Source organism: Giraffa tippelskirchi, chromosome 6 (assembly GCF_054371585.1).
Source record: "Giraffa tippelskirchi isolate mGirTip1 chromosome 6, T2T-mGirTip1v1.2.pri, whole genome shotgun sequence".
NCBI classification, from domain to species: Eukaryota; Metazoa; Chordata; class Mammalia; order Artiodactyla; family Giraffidae; genus Giraffa; species Giraffa tippelskirchi.
In genome coordinates this window covers 106078690-106100064 of record NC_137280.1, presented here as the reverse complement: position 1 = coordinate 106100064, position 21375 = coordinate 106078690, and the positions used below count along the sequence as shown (strand labels likewise).

At 38.2% G+C, this 21375-nt stretch overlaps 1 protein-coding gene across 32 annotated transcripts in view; it reads right to left on the bottom strand.

The window, feature by feature from the left end:
- CEP120 (centrosomal protein 120) overlaps positions 1-21375 on the bottom strand; it is a 148108-nt gene that overhangs the window by 72208 nt on the left and 54525 nt on the right. For 23 of the 32 annotated variants that reach the window (XR_014056668.1, XR_014056665.1, XR_014056666.1 and 20 more), the window contains 3 exons: positions 16694-16850; positions 14957-15071; positions 9925-10066 (listed from right to left, as the gene is read on the bottom strand). Coding sequence is in view for 19 of the 32 variants with exons in the window: in XM_081500352.1 (XP_081356478.1) it covers positions 9925-10066; positions 14957-15071; positions 16694-16850 (414 nt within the window). In the remaining 13 variants the exon portion in view is untranslated. Of the gene's footprint in view, positions 1-9881; positions 10067-14956; positions 15072-16693; positions 16851-21375 lie in introns of all 32 variants that reach the window. The other 9 variants (XM_081500369.1, XM_081500368.1, XM_081500366.1 and 6 more) reach the window with 2 other exon arrangements.

The following is a 21375-nucleotide window of genomic DNA, read 5'->3' as shown; positions in this document are numbered from 1 at the left end:
ACAAAAATATAAACCCAATCATCAGCAGACAGGAGTACCACTTCACTTAGCCTTGGCCATCAGAGGAAAAACAAACAAACAAATATCACACCCTACTCAAAGCTTACAAAAACCACTGGACCCATCTAAAGAGGGTAGAAACCAAAAGGAAGAAAGAATTCAACCTTGAAGCCTGGATAAAGGGGACCTCAAACACTGAAAGTTAAAAAAAAAAAGAAAAGGTAGAGAAATACTATACAAATAAAGGAACACACTAGAAACACAGAAGTCCAAATAAATGAAGAGGAAACAGGCAAACTACTTGAAAAAGAATTCAGAACAATGATAGTAAAGATGATCAAAAACCTTGAAAACAATATGGAGAAAATGCAAGAATCAATTAACAAAGACCTAGAAGAATTAAACAATAAACATGCAGAGACAACACAATTACTGAAATTAAAAATACTCTAGAAGGAATCAATAGCAGAATATCTGAAGCAGAAAAACGAATCAGTGAGCTGGAAGATAAAAGGGTGGAAATAACTTCTGAAGAGCAGAATAAAGTAAAAAGAATGAAAAGAGCTGAGGATAGTATCAGAGATCTCTGGGACAATATCAAACACACCAATATTTGAATTATAGGGGTCCCAGAAGAAGAAGAGAAAAAGAAAGGGTATGAGAAAATTTTTGAAGAGATTATAGTTGAAAATTTCCCAAACATGGAAAAAGAAATAGTCAATCAAGTCCAAGAGGCACAAAGAGTCCCATACAGAATAAACCCAAGGAGAAACACACCAAGACACATACTAATCAAACTAACAAAGACTAAGCACAAAGGAAGAATATTAAAAGCAGCAAGGGAGAAGCAACAAGTAACATACAAGGGAAACCCCATATATTTAACAGCTGATCTTTCAGCAGAAACTCTGCAGGCTAGAAGGGAATGGCAGGATATATTCAATGTATTGAAAGGGAAAAATCTACAACCAAGATTACTGTACCCAGCAGGATCTCATTCAAAATTGATGGAGAAATAAAAAGCTTTTCAGACAAGCAAAAGTTAGGAGAATTCAGTACTACCAAACCAGCTTTACCACAAATGTTAAAGGGACCTATATAGTCAAGAAATAGAAGAAAAGAAAAAAGATCTACAAAGTCAATCCCAAACAATTAAGAAAACGGCAATAGGAGCATATATATCAATAATTACTTTAAATGTAAATGGATTAAATGCTCCAACCAAAAGACACAGACTGGCTGAATGGATACAAAAACAGGACACATACATATGCTGCCTACAAGAAACCCACTTCAGACCTAAAGGCGCATATAGACTGAAAATGAGAGGATGGAAAAATATATTCCATGCAAATGGGGAGCAAAAGAAAGCTGGCGTAGCAATCTTCATATCAAACAAAATAGATCTTAAAGAAGATTACAAGAGATAAGGAAGGACACTACATAATAATCAAGGGATCAATCCAAGAAGAAGACTTAACAATTGTAAATATGTATGCACCCAACATAGGAGCACCTCAATACATAAGACAAACACTAACAGACATAAAAGGAGAAACTGACAGTAACACAATAATACTAGGAGACTTTAACACCCCACTCACACCAATGGACACATCATCAAAACAGAAAATTAATAAGGAAACACAAGTCTTAAATGATACATTAGATGAAACGGATCTCATTGATTGTATCTTTAGGACATTCTATCAAAATGCAGAAGAATACACCTTCTTCTCAAGTGCACATGGAACATTCTCCAGGAAAGACTACGTCTTGGGTCACAAACCAAACTTCAGTAAATTTAAGAAAATTGAAATCGTATCAAGCACCTTCTGACCACAATGCTATGAGACTGAATATCAATTACAGGAAAAAAACTGTAAGAAACGCAAACACATGGAGATTAAACAACATATTTCTAAATTACCAACAGGTTACTGAAGAAATCAAAAAGGAAATAAAAAATTTCTACAAACAAATGACAATGAAAACATGACAACTCAAAACCCATGGGATCCAGCAAAAGCAGTTCTAAGAGGGAAGTTTATAGCAATACAATCCTACCTCAAGAAACAAGAATAACATCAAATAGAAAACCTAACCCTAAAACAAATGGAAAAAGAACAACAAAAAAAACCCCAAAATTAGTAGAAGGAAAGAAATCATAAAGATCAGAGCAGAAATAAATGAAAAATAAATAAAAGAAACAATAGTAAAGATTAATAAAACTAAAAGCTGGTTCTTTGAGAAGATAAACAAAATTGAGACACCTTTAGCCAAATGCATCATGAGCAAAAGAGAGACGAATCAAATCAACAAAATTAGAAATGAAAAAGGACAGGTTACAACAGACAATGAAGAAATACAAAGGATTGTAAGAGAGTATTGTGAACAACTATATGGCAATAAAATGGATAACCTGGAAGAAATGGCCAGATTCTTAGAAAAGATCAATCTTCCAAGACTGAACCAACAAGAAATAGAAATTATGAGCAACTCAATTACAAGCACTGAAACTGAAGCTGTGATCAAAAATCTCCCAAAAAACAAAAGCCCAGGAGCAGATATTTTCACAGGAGAATTCTATCAAACATTTAGAGAAAAGCTAATGCCTATCCTAAAACTCTTTCAAAACGTTGCAGAGGAAGGAACACTTCTACACTCATTCTACGAGGCCACCATTACCCTGATACCAAAACCAGACAAAGACAACACACAAAAAAAAAACTACAGGCCAATATCACCGATGAACATAGATGCAAATATCCTCAACAAAATTTTAGCAAACAGAATTCAGCAACACATCAAAATGCTCATACACCATGATCAAGTTGGGTTTATTCCAGGCGTGCAAGGGTTCTTCAATACACGCAAATCAATCCATGAGATACACCATATTAACAAACTGAAAGATAAAAACCATATGATCATCTCAATAGATGCAGAAAAAGCCTTTGACGAAAATTCAGCACCCATTTATGAGGAAAACTCTTCAAGAAATGGGCATAGAAGAAACCTACCTCAACATAGTAAAGGCCATATATGATAAGCCTACAGCAAACATTATTCTCAATGGTGAAAAACTGAAAGCATTCCCAATATCAGGAACAAGACAAGGGTGTCCACTTTCACCACTATTATTCAACATAAATCTGGAAGTCCTAGCTACAGCAATCAGAGAAGAAAAAGAAATAAAAGAAATCCAGATCAGAAAAGAAGCAAAGCTCTGTCTGCAGATGACATGATACTATACACAGAAAACCCTAAAGATAGTATCAGAAAATTACTAGAGCTAATCAGCGAATTTACCAAAGTTGCAGGATACAAAATCAATACACAGAAATCACTTGCCTTTCTATATACCAACAATGAAAAATCAGAAAGAAATTAAGGAATCAATCCTATTCACCATTGCAACAAAAACAGTTAAATATCTAGGCATAAACTTACCTAGGGAGACAAAAGAACTGTACACATAAAATTATAAGACATTAATAAAAGAAATCAAAGACAACATAAACAAATTCCATGTTCCTGGGTAGGAAGAATCAATATTGTGGAAATGACTATACTACCAAATGCAATCTACAGATTCAATGCATTCCCAGCAAATTACCAATGGCATTTTTCACAGAACTAGAACAAAAAATTTCACAACTCATGTGGAAACACAAAGACTCCAAATGGCCAAAGCAGTCTTGAGAAAGAAGAATGGAGCTGAAGGAATCAACCTTCCTGACTTCAGATTATACTACAAAGCTACAGTCATCAAGACTGTATGGTACTGGCACAAAAAAAGAAATATAGACCAATGAAACAAGATAGAAAGCCCAGAAATAAACCCATGCACCTACGGGGACCTTATTTTTGACAAACAAGATATACAATGGGGCAAAGATAGCCTCTTCAATAAATGGTGCTGAGAAAACTAGATAGCTACACGTAAAACAATGAAATTAGAACACTTCCTAACACCATACACAAACTCAAAATGGATTAAAGACTTAAACATAAGACCAGAAACTATAAAACTCTTAGATGAAAACATAGGCAGATCACACAAGGACATAAATCAAAGTAAGATCCTCTATGACTCACCTCCTAGAGTAACAGAAATAAAAACAAAAGTAAGCAAGTGGGATCTGATTAAACTTAAAAGCTTTCGCACAGCAAAGGAAACTATAAGCAAGATGAAAAGACAACCCTCAGAATGGGAGATAAAAATAGCAAATGAAACAACTGACAAAGAATTAATTTCCAAAATATACAAGCAGCTCACACAACTCAATGCCAGGAAAACAAAGAAGACATACAGACGGCTAATAAACACGTGAAAAGATGCTCAACATCACTCATTGTTAGAGAAATGCAAATCAAAACCACAATGAAATATCACCTCACACTGGTCAGAATGGCCATCATCGACAAGTCTACAAACAATAAATGCTGGAGAGGGTGTGGAGAAAAGGGAACACTCTTGCATTGTTGGTGGGAATGTAAATTGATACATCCACTATGGAAGATGGTACGGAGATTCCTTAAAACACTAGGAATAAAACTACCATATGACCCAGCAATTCCACTCCTAGGCATATACCCTGGGGAAACCAAAACTGAAAAAGACACATGTATCCCATTGTTCACTGCAGCACTATTTACAATAGCTAGAACATAGAACCAATGTAGATGTCCATCGACAGATGAATGGATAAAGAAGTTGTGGTACATATACACAATGGAATATTACGCAGCCATAAAAAGGAATGCATTTGAGTCAGTTCTGATGAGATGGATGAACCTAGAACCTATTATACAGAGTGAAGTGAGTCAAAAATAGAAAGATAAATATCATATACTAGTGCATATATAACAGTTAGAACTGGACATGGAACAACAGACTGGTTCCAAATAGGGAAAGGAGTACGTCAAGGCTGTATATTGTCACCCTGCTTATTTAACTTATATGCAGAGTACATCAAGAGAAACGCTGGGCTGGATGAAGCACAAGCTGGAATCAAGACTGCCAGGAAAAATACCAATAACCTCAGATATGCAGATAACACCACCCTTATGGCAGAAAGTGAAGAACTAAAGAGCCTCTTGATGAAAGTGAAAGAGGAAAGTGAAAAAGTTGGCTTAAAACTCAACATTCAGAAAACTAAGATCATGGCATCCAGTCCCATCACTTCATGGCAAATAGATGGGGAAACAGTGACAGACTTTATTTTGGGGGGCTACAAAATCACCACAGATGGGGACTGCAGCCATGAAATTAAAAGATACTTACTCCTGGGGAGAAAAGTTATGACCAACCTAGACAGCATATTGAAAAGCAGAGACATTACTTTGCCAACAAAGCTCCATCTAGTCACAGCTATGGTATTTCCAGTAGTCATGCATGGATGTGAGAGCTGGACTATAAAGAAAGCTGAGTGCTGAAGAACTGATGCTTTTAAACGATGGTGTTGCAAAAGACTCTTGAGAGTCCCTTGGACTGCAAGGAGATCCAACCAGTCCATCCTAAAGGAAATCAGTCCTGAATATTCATTGGAAGGACTGATGCTGGAAGCTGAAACTCCAACACTTTGGCCACTTGATGCAAAGAACTGACTCATCTGAAAAGACCCTGATGCTGGGAAAGATTGAAGGTGGGAGGAGAAGGGGACAACAGAGGATGAGATGGTAGGATGGCATCACTGACTCGACGGACAAGAGTCTGAGTAAGCTCTGGGAATTGGTGATAGACAGGGAAGCCTGGCATGCTGCAGTCCACGGGGTCATAAAGAGTCGGACACAACTGAGTGACTGAATTGAACTTAACGCATATATACAGAATCTAGAAGAACGGTACTGAAGGACTTATTTTCAGGGCAGCAATGGAGAAACAGACAGAGAGAATAGATTTATGGACATGGGGAAAGAGGAGAGGGTGAGATGTATGGGAACAGTAACAGGGAAACTTATATTACCATATATAAAATAGATAGCCAATGGGAATTTGCTGTATGGCTCTGGAAACTCAAACAGGGGCTCTATTTCAACTTAGAGGGGTGGGATGGGGAGGGAGATGGGAGAAAGTTTCAAAAGGGAGGGGATATATGTATACCTATTGCTGATTCATGTTGAGGTTTGACAGAAAACAACAAAATTCTGTCAAGAAATTGTCCTTCAATAAAAAAATAAATTTAAAAAAAGTCTATAAACAATAAATGCTGGAGAGGGTGCAGAGAAAAGGGAACCCTTCCACAGTGTTTTCATAGGAATGTTAAATAATACAGCTACTATGGAGAACAGTATGTAGATTCCTTAAAAAACTAAGATAGAGCTACCATATGATCCTGCAATCCCACTCTTGGGCATACGTGTGTACCCATGTACATGCTAAGTCACTTCAGTCTTGTCCATCTCTTTGCAACCCCATGGACTGCAGCCTGCCAGCCTCCTCTGTCCATGGGATCCTCCAGGCAAAAATACTGAAGTGGGTTGCCATGCCCTCCTCCAGGGGACCTTTCCAACCCAGAGATCAAACCCCTGTCTCTTATGTCTCTTAAATAGGCAGGTGGGTTCTTTTCCACTAGTGCCACCTGGGAAGCCACTCCTGGGCACATATCCAGAGAAAATCATAATTTGAAAAGATACATGCATCCCATGTTCACTGCAGCACTGTTTACAATAGCCAAGATATGGGAGCAACCCAATGTCCACCGACAGAGGACTGGATAAAGAAAGATAGTGTGTCTACACGCAATGGAATATTACTCAGCCATTAAAAAGAATGAAATAATGCTATTTGTAGATTTACATCGAGATTACCATACTAAGTGAAGTCAGACAAAGAAAGACTAATATTATACAATACCCCTTATCGAAGAAACTGAAAAAAATGATACAATTTAACTTATTTACAAACAGAAACACTAACATAGAAAAATAGACTCATGCTTACCAGGGGAAAGGTGGGAGGGAGAGATAAACTGGGAATTTGCGATAAGGTGGATTTATTTAAAATCCCAAGTTTTAAATAAACACACTATATTTAAAACAGATGATCAACAAGGAACTACTGTATAGCATAGGGAACTCGACTCAATATTCCATAATAACCTAAATGGGAAAATAATTTGAAAAAGAACAGATATATGCATACATATAACTGAATCACTTTGCTCTAACACCTGAAAGTTACACAAAATTTTAAATCAACTATATACTCCAACATCAAGTAAAATTTTTCAATGTACCATCAAAATAAGATACCATTTACATCAGCACCCAAAACAATTATATACTTAGAAATAAGTCTAACAAAACGTGCAGAAGATCTATGTAAGATAAACTATGAAGCTGTGATAAACAAAAGCAAAGAACTAAATAATTTAAGCCAAATTCTATGCTTTTGAGTAGAGCAATTCAATATTGTCAAGATGTCAGTCCTTCCAACTTGATCTACACAATCAGTGCAATCCCAATCAAAATTCCAACAAGTTATTTTGTGGATATAAGGACAAAATGATTCTAAAGTTTACACGGAGAAGCAAAGGACCCAGAATAGGCACCTCAATATTGAAGAACAAAGTTGCTAGACTGATACTACTCAACCTACACACTTATTACAAAGCTACAGTAATTAAGACAGTGTGGTACTAGTGAAACACACCAAGATCAATGAAACAGAGAGCCCAGAAATAGACTGACATAAACACTGTCAACTGATGTTTGATAAAGGAGCAAAGACAAAACAATGGAGCAGACAGTCTTTCAACAAGTGGTGCTAGAACAACGGGACAGCCACATGTAAAAAAATGAACATAAATTTATTTTAAGGTCTGTATTACCTTAAAATCTTCACAAAAGTTAACTCAACATGGTTCATAGATCTAAGTGTAAAGTACAAACCCTTATTAAATCTTAAAAGACCAAAGTACAAAACCCTATTAAATCCTAGGAAAAATCCTGGGTGACTGTAGTTATGGAATGACTTTTTAGATACAACACTGTAGGTACAATCTGTGAAAGAATTGATGAGCAGGATTTCATTAAAATTTTAAAACTTCTGCTCTGCTAAAGACAATGTCAAACAAATAAGAAGACAAGCCACAGAATGGAAAAATATTTGCAAAAGACATTTGATAAAGGCCTATTATCCAAAATATACAAAGAACACTTAAAATGCAAAAAAAAAAAAATTTAAAAATGGGCAAACAACCTAAACAAACACCTCACTTAAGAAGATATACAGATGGCAAATAAGCACATGAAAAGATGTTAACATCATTCATCACTGCTGCTGCTGCTGCTAAGTCGCTTCAGTCGTGTCCGACTCTGTGCGACCCCATAGACGGCAGCCCACCAGGCTCTGCCGTTCCTGGGATTCTCCAGGCAAGAATACTGGAGTGGGTTGCCATTTCCTTCTCCAGTGCATGAAAGGGAAAAGTGAAAGTGAAGTCGCTCAGTCGTGTCCGACTCTTAGCGACCCCATGGACTGTAGCCTACCAGGCTTCTCCGTCCATGGGATTTTCCAGGCAAGAGTACTGGAGTGGGGTGCCATTGCCTTCTCCGCATTCATCACTAGAGAATTGCAATAAAAACAATGAGATACCACTACATGCCTATTAAAATGAACAAAAGCCAAAACACAGACAACACTAAGTGCTCTCAAGGATGTGGAGCAACAGAAACTCTCATTCACTGCTGGTGGAAATGGAAAATGGTACACCCACTTTAGAAGACAAGTTTGTCGGTTTCTTACAAAATTAAACATTCTTACCATACACTTTTACAGTTTGGCAGTTTCTTATATTAATAAAACTTGGCATGCTTTTACCATACAATCCAATAATCATGCTCTCTGGTATTTGCCCAAATGAACTGAAAACTCAGGTCCACTCAAAAGCCTGCACAAGGATGTCTGTAATAGCTCTATTCCTAAGAGCCCCAACTTGGAAGCAACTAAGATATTCTTCAATAGCTTGAGTGGATAACTAAATACTGGTACCTCCAAACAATGGCATATTATTTAGCTCTAAAAAGAAATGACCTCTCAAGCCACAAAATGACACAGAAGAAACCTAAATGCATATTACTGAGTGAAAGAAGCCAATCTGAAAAAGCCACATGCTACATGATCCCAACAATACAACATTCTAGAAAAAGCAAAACGACGGAGACAGTAAAAAGATCAGTAGTGCCCAAGGGTTAGAGGGGGAGGAGAGATGAACAAACAGAACCCAGAAGATCTTTAGGGCAGTGACGCTATTCTGTAGGCTCCTCCAACCATCGATATGTGTCAGTACACATTTGTCAAAACCTACAGGATATACAATACCAAGGACAAACCCTAATATAAATTATGGACACTGAGTGATAATGATGTGTCAGTGTGGGTTCATCAATTGTATAAATGTACCACTCTGGTGGGAGATGCTGATAGTGGTGAGGAGGGCTGTTGCAGGGGGGTAGTATTTGGGAACACTTAGTACTTCCCACTTGATTTTGCTGTGAACCTAAAAAAGCTCTAAAAAACAAAAGTTTATTAAATAAAAAATAAAGAAAAAAGTGAAGGTTTTCTTAAACTATAGCTGAGTTAATAGAGACCAATAAAGATATTTTTGGTTTTCCTGCACTCATCCAAGGAAGAAAATTTTCCTAAGAAGCAATTTTTATGTATAATACAAAATTCTGCTTTATTCTGCTGTATATCAAACAATGAAAACACAATCTTTCGTTATTGCTAATTTTTGAAGACAACAGCAAGGAGAAACAAGTGTTCATGTGTAACAATCTCACAGCATTTGTCTGATGCTCTGGAGTAAAATCAGTTCACACCTTTGCATTTATCTCCCTATAATATCTCACCCCTCCCTGAAATTCTAGTCCACAGGTGTACTTCTCAGAGAATAACCTTAGAGATGATGCACAAACCTTTTCCATCGCGAGGAGGGGCTCCCTTTGCTTTAAAACTGTCCACTGGTGCCTTTGTGTCTGTTTCCAAAGCAATGCTTATCTGTATCTCAGACTTGAACTTGGTGTATTTATTACTCAGCAACTGGTACCATTTTGGTGCCTAGAGAGTAACAAAAAAGCCAAACTCCTTACTAATTAATAGGAAATAAACAGTAGTGGGAAATGTTCTATAAGGTTGTAAATATATTTCCTGTAGTTTCTCAGGACTTCCTCCTCTTTTAAAGTACTTTCCCGCCACATTTTCCTCAAAAGAAACGAATCCTGCTTAGGAAACTAACTGAGTTTCCTGTTGGGAAAAAAAAAAAAAAAACAAGCAAAAGTTTAGATTGCCTTGCTTGTTTTTATTCTTATGCTTCAACGGGTACGTGTATTTCTTTCTATCTTCACTCTTATATCATTTGTCTTACTTCATCCCTTATAACAACAAAGACTACCAGTTTTCCAATTTCTAACTGCTAATTTTTCACTTTTTCTGTTATACCTTTTCTGCCTGCCACATTTCTGCTTTGTTGTTTACATCAAATCAGGAAAAGAAAAGCTTAGTGTTAATAAAAACACAAACAAAATACTAAAGTAAGGTCCAGTGGTAGAGTTCTGGGTTATGAGTCATGTATTTGACTGATAATGAAATATAAAAGCTTTCTCACAGAATGAGGAATCCTAAAATACCTGAATAGCCACCCCCTCCCCCTCAGACCCCAGAGTAACCTCAAGAATTCTAATACCCAAATCAGCCTGCAAAATCTCATGGCCCATGATCATATGTACCATTAGTGCAGGGACACCATTCCAATACCTATAAACAGCATTCTACTCTGAACACTGTAATAGAAAGGCAAAGGAACTGGTGATCAAAACCAAAAACTGCAGCTTTATATTCAAACTATGTTTATAGGTAAAATAGGATGAAGTACACCATACATATTTTTTTAAATCCATAACCAAGTTTTTTTTAAGGCAAAAACTGATAGTTTGTTGCTTTATTTATGACAGATATTTTCTAACTTTAAGCATTAGCCTAAAAAAAAAGACTTTTAGTTGCTCGCAGAATTTATGATATATTTTATTTTTCTGGTATTAACTCAGAAAAACAAATCTGGTTTCTTCTGTGTTTATTTACAGAGAATCAATTTACCCTGAAATTAAAATATTCTACTATCCAACTTCAAATATTTCTGTTGGCAAACAGAAAATGTTAAGCAAGACAATATTTAGTTTTTCCAAAACTAACATACTTTTGAAACATTCCTTCTTAACTCTGTTCACCAATATGATGACTAACTGCCCTAAAGGAGTAACCAGGTAAAAGCAACGCGAAGAGCATTTAGAGGCAAGAGCTTGGCTCGGATATCCTCCTCCTCAGAGGAGTTACCTTCTCTTTAACCAAAGAAACTACACATGTATTCCGGGCCTATAAGCCTAGAAGGAAAACCTTTCTCAGGACTTGGGGGGAAGAGAGGTGACCCAAGGATGGAGGAGAAACAAGTCCTCTTTTAAACCATTTCAGTTTCTTTTGAATAGTTCCAAATTTGGGCCAGATTGACTGGCTTATTTGCAGTTACACACATACTCTTGGAGATATTGCAAAGTGGGTCCCAGACGACCACAATAAACTGACTAATGCAATAAAGGGAGTCGTACAAGTTTTCAGGTCTCCCAGTGCATACAGAAGTTCTGTTTACACTATACTGTGGTTTAAGTGTGCAGTAGCATTATGCCTTAAAAAAAAAAGTATATACCTTATTTAAAAAATACTTTATTGCTAAAAAATGCTAACCATCAGCTAAGCCTTCAGTGAGTGATAATCTTCTTACAATAGTAACATCAGAGATCACTGATCACAGATCATTGTAACAAATATGATGATGAAAATGTTTGAAATATTCCAGCTGCCAAAATGTGAGCAAATGCTGCTGGAAAACGGCTCCAACAGATCTCCTTGACAACCAGTTGTCACAATTGGTTTAAAAAAAAAAAAGCATATCTGTGAAGCACAATAAACTGAAGTGCAATAAAAATGAGGTATGCCTTTATCTTTCTACCAGGAGCAGAAATGTCAGTAACAGACAAATTTTTCTTCACAGAATCCTCATTTAAGATCCAAGTCCATCAAGGACTTTAAAATAAGAGAGAATATTTTTTTACTTTCTTTTCTGAAGAAAGTAGGACCAAAAAATGTCATTAAGAAAAACTGAAACTAAGAACTTCTAAAGTCAGTAACATAAAAAAAGCTTTTAAGATACTTTAAAAGACCTAAGAAGCATTTTCAATAACAAAAGCATAATCAAGACCCTGAGTTGTTTTACCATCTTGCCAGGGGAATACTATTTACATAACAAGTGTGTTTCAATAAGTTCCCTTACTCTTAAGTAATACAAAAGGCATGCAAGGAGCAGGAAGCTGGGAAACCAATTAGAAGGCTACTATGAAAGCTGGGAAAATTCAGGTTTAAACTGAAAGAAATAGGGAAAACCACTAGGCCATTAGGGTATGACCTAATTCAAATCCCTTATGATTATACAGTGGAGGTGATGAATAGATTCAAGGGATAAGATCTGACAGAACTATGGACAGAGGTTCGTAACATTGTACAGGAGTTAGTGTACAAAGAAAAGGAAATGCAAGATGGCAAAGTGGTTGGCTGAGGAGAATTTACACATAGCTGAGGAAAGAAAAGAAGCAAAAATCAAGAAAGGGAAAGATACACCCAACTGAAGGCAGTTCCCAGAGAATAGCAAGGAGAGATAAGAAGGGCTTCTTAAATGAACCATGCAAAGAAATAGAGGAAAACAATCAGAATGGGAAAGATTAGGGATCTCTTCAAGAAAATCAGAGATACCAAGGCAACATTTCATGCAAGGATGGGCACAATAAAGGACAGAACAGTAAGGACCTAACAGAAGCAGAAGAGATTTGAAAGACGTGACAAGAATACACAGAAGAACAATACAAAAAATTCTCAGTGACCCAGGTAACCACAATGGTGTGGTCACTCACCTAGAGCCTGACATGCTGGAGTCTGAAATGAAGTGGGCTTAGGAAGCAATACTACAAACAAGGCTAGTGGAGGTGATGGAATTCCAGCTGAGCTATTTCAAATCCTAAAAGATGATGCTGTTAAAGTGCTGCACTCAATATGTCAGCAAATTTGGAAAACACAGCAATGGCCACAGGACTGGGAAAGGTCAGTTTTCATTACCATCCCAAAGAAAGGCAGTGCCAAAGAATGTACAAACTATGGTACAATGGCATTCATTTCGCATGCTAGTAAGGTTATGCTCAAAATCCTTCAAGCAAGGCTTCTACAGTATGTGAACCAAGAACTTCCAGACATACAAGCTGGGTTTAGAAAAGGCCGAGGAACCAAAGATTAAATTGCCAACATTCGTTGGAACATAGAGAAAGCAAGGGAATTCCAAAAAAAATCTACCTCTGCTTCATTAACCAGGCTAAAGTCTTTGACTGTGTTGATCATAACAAACTGTGGAAAATTCTTAAAAGAGATGGAAATACCAGACCACCTTACCTGTCTCCTGAGAAACCTGAATGCGGGTTCAGAAGCAACAGTCAGAACCTTACAGGGAACAACTGACTGGTTCAAAACTGGGAAAGGAGTACAATAAGGCTGTAAGTTGTCACACTATTTAATTTATATGCAGAGTGCATTATGTGAAATGCCAGACTGGATGAATCACAAGCTGGAATCAAGACTGCCATGAGAAACATCAACAACCTCAGACATGCAGATGATACCACTCTAATGGCAGAAAGAGAAGAGGAACTAAAGAGCCTCTTGATGAGGCTGAAAGGGAAGAGTGAAAAAGTTGGCTTAACACTCAACATTCAAAAAGCAAAAATTTTGGTATCTGGTCCCATCACTTCATGGCAAATAGAAGAGGAAAAAAATGGAAGCAGTGACAGACTTTATTTTCTTGGGCTACAAAATCACTGAGGAAGGTGACTGCAGCCGTGAAATTAAAAGATGCTTGTTCCTTGGAAGGAAAGGAATGACAAACCTTGACAGTGTATTAAATAGCAGAGACATCACTTTGACAATAAAGGTCCATATAGCCAAAGCTTTGATTTTTCCAATAGTCATGTATGGAAGAGAAAGGCCATAAAGAAGGCTGAGTGCCAAAAACTTGATGCCTTTGATGGTGCTGGAGAAGACCCTTGAGAGTCTGTTGGACTGCAACGAGATCAAACCAGTCAATCCTAAAGGAAACCAGCCCTGAATATTCACTGGAAGGACTGATGCTGAAACTGAAGCTCCAGTACTGTGGCCATGTGATGTGAAGAGATGACTCACTGGAAAAGACCCTGATGCTGGAAAAGATTGAAGGCAAAAAGAGAAGAGAGCAGCAGAGGATGAAAAGGTTAGATAGCATCACAGACTCAATGGACATGAATCTGAGCAAACTCTGGGAGATAATGAAGGACAGGGAAGCCTGGTGTGCTGCAGTCCATGGGGTCACTAAGAGTTGGATATGACTTAGTGACTAAACAACAACATGACAGCCTAGGTAAGTGGCTTAAGTTTGAGATGGCAGCATGAAATGCAGGATATTAGATGGATCAGGAGGGAAAACCAACTGGAAAGGGTTGGCTCTGGAGGCCAGGAAAGGGGAGTGTCAAGGAAGTCATCTGGAAGGACAGCAGTGATCACCACTGAAGCAAGGAACTCTAAAAGAGGAGCACTTTGAAAGTGAAGTGTGTGAACATGAACATGTTAAACATAAAGGTAATAGCAACCTGAACACAGATTTGAACTCAGAAGTTTCTTTGACAGATAGGTCTAGGTCAAAGGAAGGATCAAAAACTCAGGATTTTCTAAACCAAATTCATCTTAAGAACTACCATACCATATACCATGGTACGAGCCCATGATCTATTAGGTCTAATAGTCCATGTCCTTTCCATCAATCTCTTATCTACTGAAAATAACCAACTGTTTGACAGAGTCAATAACAAAACATCAAAAGGTCAGTACCTGCTTTGTTTCTTGAGCAGCTCTTAAGTCTAGAACAACGTAACCAATAGTTTCTCTGGCTGAAGTTAAAGGATCCAAGGCAAAACACTGCAGTTTGATAGGAGTACGCTGTAGCCTGTAACATAACAATTCATGTGATAAATAAAATCACTTTTGCTTAATACTGAACTTTCTATTAGCTTTGAAAAAGCTACTTACTACTATTCAAGACAACTATTATTTTCTTGGATAACCTATATCTATTCTGTACTTTCTAAAAAACTCTTCAACTGGCATGAACTATTAATTATGTCTACTTATCTATATACCAACTAATGTACAAAACATGTCAAAAAAAAACAACTTTAAGTCTCTCTCATCCAAGAAGCTAACATCTAGGTCAATGTTTCTCAAGCTTCTGTGACACACAGAATGCTTTCAAAATCAAAAATTACCATTAATCCTCAAGACTGATTTTAAATTGTTTTTCTTAGACTTACACATATAAAGCTTCAAATACACATATATATGTGCTTCTTTTTTTATATATAGATTTTTTTGCTGTAGACGAAAGAAATCTTTATTGAATCTGTTACAGTATTGCTTCTGTTTAATGTTTTAGCTTTCTGGCCCTGAGGCGTGTGGGATCCTAGCTCCCTGACTAGAGATGGAACCTGTGGCCCTGCACTGGGAGGCAGTCTTAACTATTGTACCACCAGGGAGGTCCCTATGTATATGCTTGTAACTCTTTTTGTTGCTAAAAAAAAATGAAATAAACTTAAGAATTAAATGTTCTAACATTGTAAATTATTAAAATTAAGTTAAAACAATTCAGTGTAATACATGATAAGGTCATGTAAGCATGAGCTTGACTTGGGCAACATGGCTTCTTTTGAGTCTGGAACCCCTACACATACAGTAAGTTGACTGGATTTTGCCATCACTGCCATTTTCTAATGGAATAACTATGAACCCTGCACTGGGCACAAAAGTCATCATTTATGTATTTATCTGTGTTATTTTCTCAGTCTACGAAATACAGAGTGGCGCCACTTTATACTAACACAATCATATACACAAACACCAATGCAGGCAGTAATATCTCAATATCAAGACATTGTCTGAGCAGATATTCCAGAAGTCACTGAGATGAAATGCAAACTTGTAGTATCCTCTAAGAATTTAATACCATTTCAAAGAAATTCATGGACTAATCCAGGGGATCTTCCCAATCAAACCCAGGTCTCCTGCACTGCAGGTGGATTCTTTACCACCTGAGAAGGTACCAGGGTAGCCTACCTAGGTGTGTGTGTGTATGTGTGTGTGTGTGTGTACACAGTAGCTCTGCTGGTAAAGAATCCACCTGCAATCCGGCTCCGCTGGTAAAGAATCCACCTGCGTTCAATTCCTGGGTCAGGAAGTTCCCCTGGAGAAGGGATAGGCTACCCACTTCAGTATTCTTGGGCTTCCCTGGTGGCTCAGATGGTAAAGAATCCACCTGCAATGCAGGAAACCCTGGTTCCGATCCCTGGGTTGGGAAGATCCCCTAGAGGGCACGGCAACCCGCTCCAGTATTCTTGCCTGGAGAATCCCCATGGCAGAGGAGCCTGGTGGGCTGCAGTCCGTAGGGTCACAAACAGTTGGACACAACTGAGCGATTAAGCACAGCATAGTACCTGCGAGCGTGCACACATGTGCGTGCACACACACACATCACAAATTGAAACAAGACCTGAAAAGATTGAAAATAACAGTCACCTGTGCTGATGAAGTGCTTTCCTGTCAATTTCCCAGGCTAACTCAGTAGCAAATTCCGGCTGGTCTGTATGGTCCACAGGATCAGTAGCCAATTGCTCTCCATCAAACTTTGCTTCTACTACAAGCATATGTTTTGGACGTTTGGGGAAATGGCGACCTAGAAAAAAAGACTCTACAGGTTAACTGGAAGTGTACAAAAATCAAATATGGTCACTTGGCATGTAAGTTTTAAAAACTGACATGTTAGCAGTGGTTAATTTATCATGTATTCCATAAACTAACTCACTAGCACATACTCACATATATACTCCAATTCATAATTCATAAAAAACATTAATCAAATTGAAAGCTGTAATTAATAAATTAGTGCTTCTCTAATACTAATGTGCAATGAATACCCAAGGTCCTGTTAAAATACAGATTCTGGTTCAACTGGTCTGGGATGGGCCCAGGATTCTGCATTTCTAACAAGATCCCAGGAGATGTCAATGGTGGTGTTCTTGGTTCACACATTGAGCAGCAATGAACTCAATAACATTCAGAATTAAAGTGTTAAAAATATGATTATACCAATTTTAGATATTACTAAAATCACTGTGGACAGTGACTGCAGCCACAAAATTAAAAGATGCTTGTTCCTTGGAAGAAAACCGATGACAAACCTAGACAGCATATTGAAAAGCAGAAACATCACTTTGCAAACAAAGAAAGGTCCATATAATCAAAGCTATGGTTTTTCCAGTAGTCAAGTATGGATGTGAGAGTTCGACATTAAGAAGTCTGAGCACTGAAGAATTGATGCTTTCAAACTGTGGTGCTGGAGAAGACTCTTGTGAGTCCCTTGGACAGCAATGAGATCAAAGTAGTCAATCCTAAAGGATATCAACCCTAAATATTCATTAGAAGGATTGATGCTGAAGCTGAAGCTCCAATAGCTTCACCATCTGAAACGAAGAGGTGACTCCCTGATGCTGGGAAAGATTGAGGGCAGGAGGAGTAGGTGGCAACAGAGGACAAGATGGTTGGATGGCATCACTGACTCAATGGTAATGAGTTTGAGCAAATTCTGGGAGATAGTGAAGGACACGGAAACTTGGCATGCTGCAGTCCATGGGGTCGCAGTCAGACAGGACAGAGCAACTGAACAACAACAAACACCAGTATTTAATATAAAACAGGTTATCTAGAGAGTTAAGAAATAATCAAATTAGCAAAAACAAATTTACCTGCATCTTAATTTTCCTGTTAACACAGTAACAGGATCAATCTGATCACATGAACCACAGCCTTGTCTAACTCAGTGAAACCATGAGCCATGCTGTGTAGGGCCACCCAAGACGAACAGGTCTTGGTGGAGAGTTCTGACGAAGCATGGTCCACTGGAGAAGGAAATAGCAAACCACTTCAGTTTTCTTGCCTTGAGAACCCCATGAACAGTATGAAAAGGCTAAAAGATAGGACGCTGAAGGGTGAACTCCCGAAGTCAGTAGGTGCCCAATATGCTACTGGAGATGAGTGGAGAAATAACTCCAAAAAGAATGAAGAGACAGAGCCAAAGAAAAAACAACACCCAGTTGTGGATGTGATTGGTGATGGAAGTAAAGTCCGATGCTGTAAACAGCAATATTGCATAGGAACCTGGAATGTTAGGTCCATGAATCAAGGCAAATTGGAGGTGGTCAAACAGGAGATGGCAAGAGTGAACATCCACATTTTAGGAATCAGAGAATTAAAATGGACTAGAATGGGTGAATTTAACTCAGATGACAATTACATCTACTACTGTGGGCAAGAATCCCTTAAAAGAAATGGAATAACCATCATAGTCAACAAAAGAGTCCAAAACGCAGCTCTTGGATGCAATCTCAAAAACGACAGAATAATCTCTGTTTGTTTCTAAAGCAAACCATTCAATATCACAGTAATCCAAGTCTATGCACCGACCAGTAATGCTGAAGAAGCTGAAGTTGAACGGTTCTATGAAGACCTACAAGACCTACTAGAACTAACACCCAAAAAAGATGTCTTTTTCATTATAGGGGACTGGAAAGCAAAAGTAGGAAGTCAAGAAATACCTGGAGTAATAGGCAAATTTGGCCTTGGAGTACAGAATGAAGCAGGGGAAAAGCTAACAGAGTTTTGCCAAGAGAACACACTGGTCATAGCAAACACCCTCTTCCAACAACACAAGAGAAGATTCTACACGTGGAAATTACCAGATGGTCAATACCGAAATCAGACTGATTCTGTTCTCTGCAGCCGAAGATGGAGAAGTTCCATACAGTCAGCAAAAACAAGACTGTGGCACAGACCATGAACTCTTTATTACCAAATTCAAACTTAAATTGAAGAAAGTAGGGAAAACCACTAGACCATTCAGGTATGACCTAAATCAAATCCCTTATGATTATACAGTGGAAGTGAGAAATAGATTCAAGGGAATAGGTCTGATAGAGTACCTGAAGAACTATGGATGGAGGTTCGTGACATTGTACAGGAGGCAGGGATCAAGACCATCCCCATGAAAAAGAAATGCAAAAAGGCAAAATGGTTGTCTGAGGAGGCCTTACAAATAGCTGTGAATAGAAGAGAAGCAAAAGGCAAAGGAGAAAAGGAAAGATGTATCCATATGAAAGCAGAGTTCCAAAGAATAGCAAGGGGAGATAAGAAAGCCTTCCTCAGTGATCAATGCAAAGAAATAGAGGAAAATAATAGAATGGGAAAGCCTAGAGATCTCATCAAGAAAATTAGAGATGGTATGGACCTAATAGAAGCAGAAGATATTAAGAAGAGGTGACAACAAAACACAGAACTATACAAGAAAGATCTTCACAACCCAGATAATCACGATGGTGTGATCACTCACCTAGAGCCAGACATCCTGGAATGAGAAGTCAAGTGGACCTTAGGAAGCATCACTACGAACAAAGGTAGTGGAGGTGATGGAATTTCAGTACAGTTATTTCAAATCCTAAAAGATGAAGCTGTGAAAGTGCTGCACTCAATATGCCAGCAAATTTGAAAAACTCAGCAGTGGCCACAGGACTGGAAAAGGTCACCTTTCATTCCAATCCCAAAGAAAGGCAATGCCAAAAAATGCTCAAACTACTGCACAATTGCACTCATCTCACACGCTAGCAAAGTAATGCTCGAAATTCTCCAAGACAGGCTTCAACAGTATGTAAACCATGAACTTCCAGATGTTCAAGCTGCATTTAGAAAAGGCAGAGGAACCAGAGATCAAACTGCCAACATCCACTGGATCATTGAAAAAGCAAGACAGTTCCAGAAAAACATCTACTTCGGCTTTATTGACTATGCCAAAGGCTTTGATTGTGTGGAGCACAAAAAACAGTGGAAAATTCTTAAAGAGATGGGAATACCAGAACACCAGTCCTGCCTCCTGAGAAATCTGTATGAAGGTTAGGAAGCAACAGTTAGAACTGGACATCGAACAGACTCATTCCAAATCGGGAAAGGGGTACGTCAGGACTGTATAGTGTCACTTTGCTTATTTAACTTATATGCAGAGTACATCATGAGAAACGCTGGGCTGGATGAAGCACAGCTGGAATCAAGATTGTCAAGAGAAATATCAATAACCTCAGATATGCAGATGATACCACCCTCAAGGCAGAAAGCAAAGAAGAACTAAAGAGCCTCTTGATGAAAGTGAAAGAGGAGAGTGAAAAAGTTGGCTTAAAACTCAACATTCAGAAAACTAAGATTATGGCATCTGGTCCCATCACTTCATGGCAAATAGATGGGGAAACAATGGAAACAGTGACAGACTTTATTTTTGGGGGCTCCAAAATCACTGCAGATGGTGATTGCAGCCATGAAATTAAAAGATGCTTGCTCCTTGGAAGAAAAGCTATGACCAACCTAGACAACATATTAAAAAGCAGAGACATTACTTTGCCAACAAAGGCCCATCTAGTCAAGGCTATGGTTTTTCCAGTGGTCATGTATGGATGTGAGAGTTTGACTATAAAGAAAGCTGAGTGCCGAAGAATTGATGCTTTTGAACAGCGGTGTTGGAGAAGACTCTTGAGAGTCCCTTGGACTGCAAGGAGATCCAACCAGTCCATCCTAAAGGAGATCAGTCCTGGGTGTTCACTGGAAGGACTGATGCTGAAGCTGAAACTCCAATACTTTGGCCACATGATGCAAAGAACTGACTCATTTGAAAAGACCCTGATGCTGGGAAAGATTGAAGGTGGGAGGAGAAGGGGACAACAAAGGACGAGATGGTTGGATGGCATCATGGACTCAATGGACATGAGTTTGAGTAAACTCTGGGAGTTGACGATGGACAGAGAGGCCTGGCATGCTGCAGTCCATAGGGTCGCAAAGAGTCGGACACGACTGAGCAACTGAACTGAACTAACACGGTAAAGGATACTTTACAAATTAGCCAAAGGAAAATGAACACATTCATTCATTTATGTATTTTCAATGACAATGCTGTACACTATCAAGAAATATTAAAATATTCTCTCTATGCATTACTGTTCATTGTACTGCCTGACTTCATTCCTTCAGTTTGCTGAAGACATATTCAGAGTTAGGTTTATGCCAGAAAATGGGATGCAAAAGAAAAGAGTATGTGTTCTTAAAGAGTTGAGTAGACCCTCAACTCAGTGGAAACAGACTTAACAGACTGAAAACAAAACACTAAA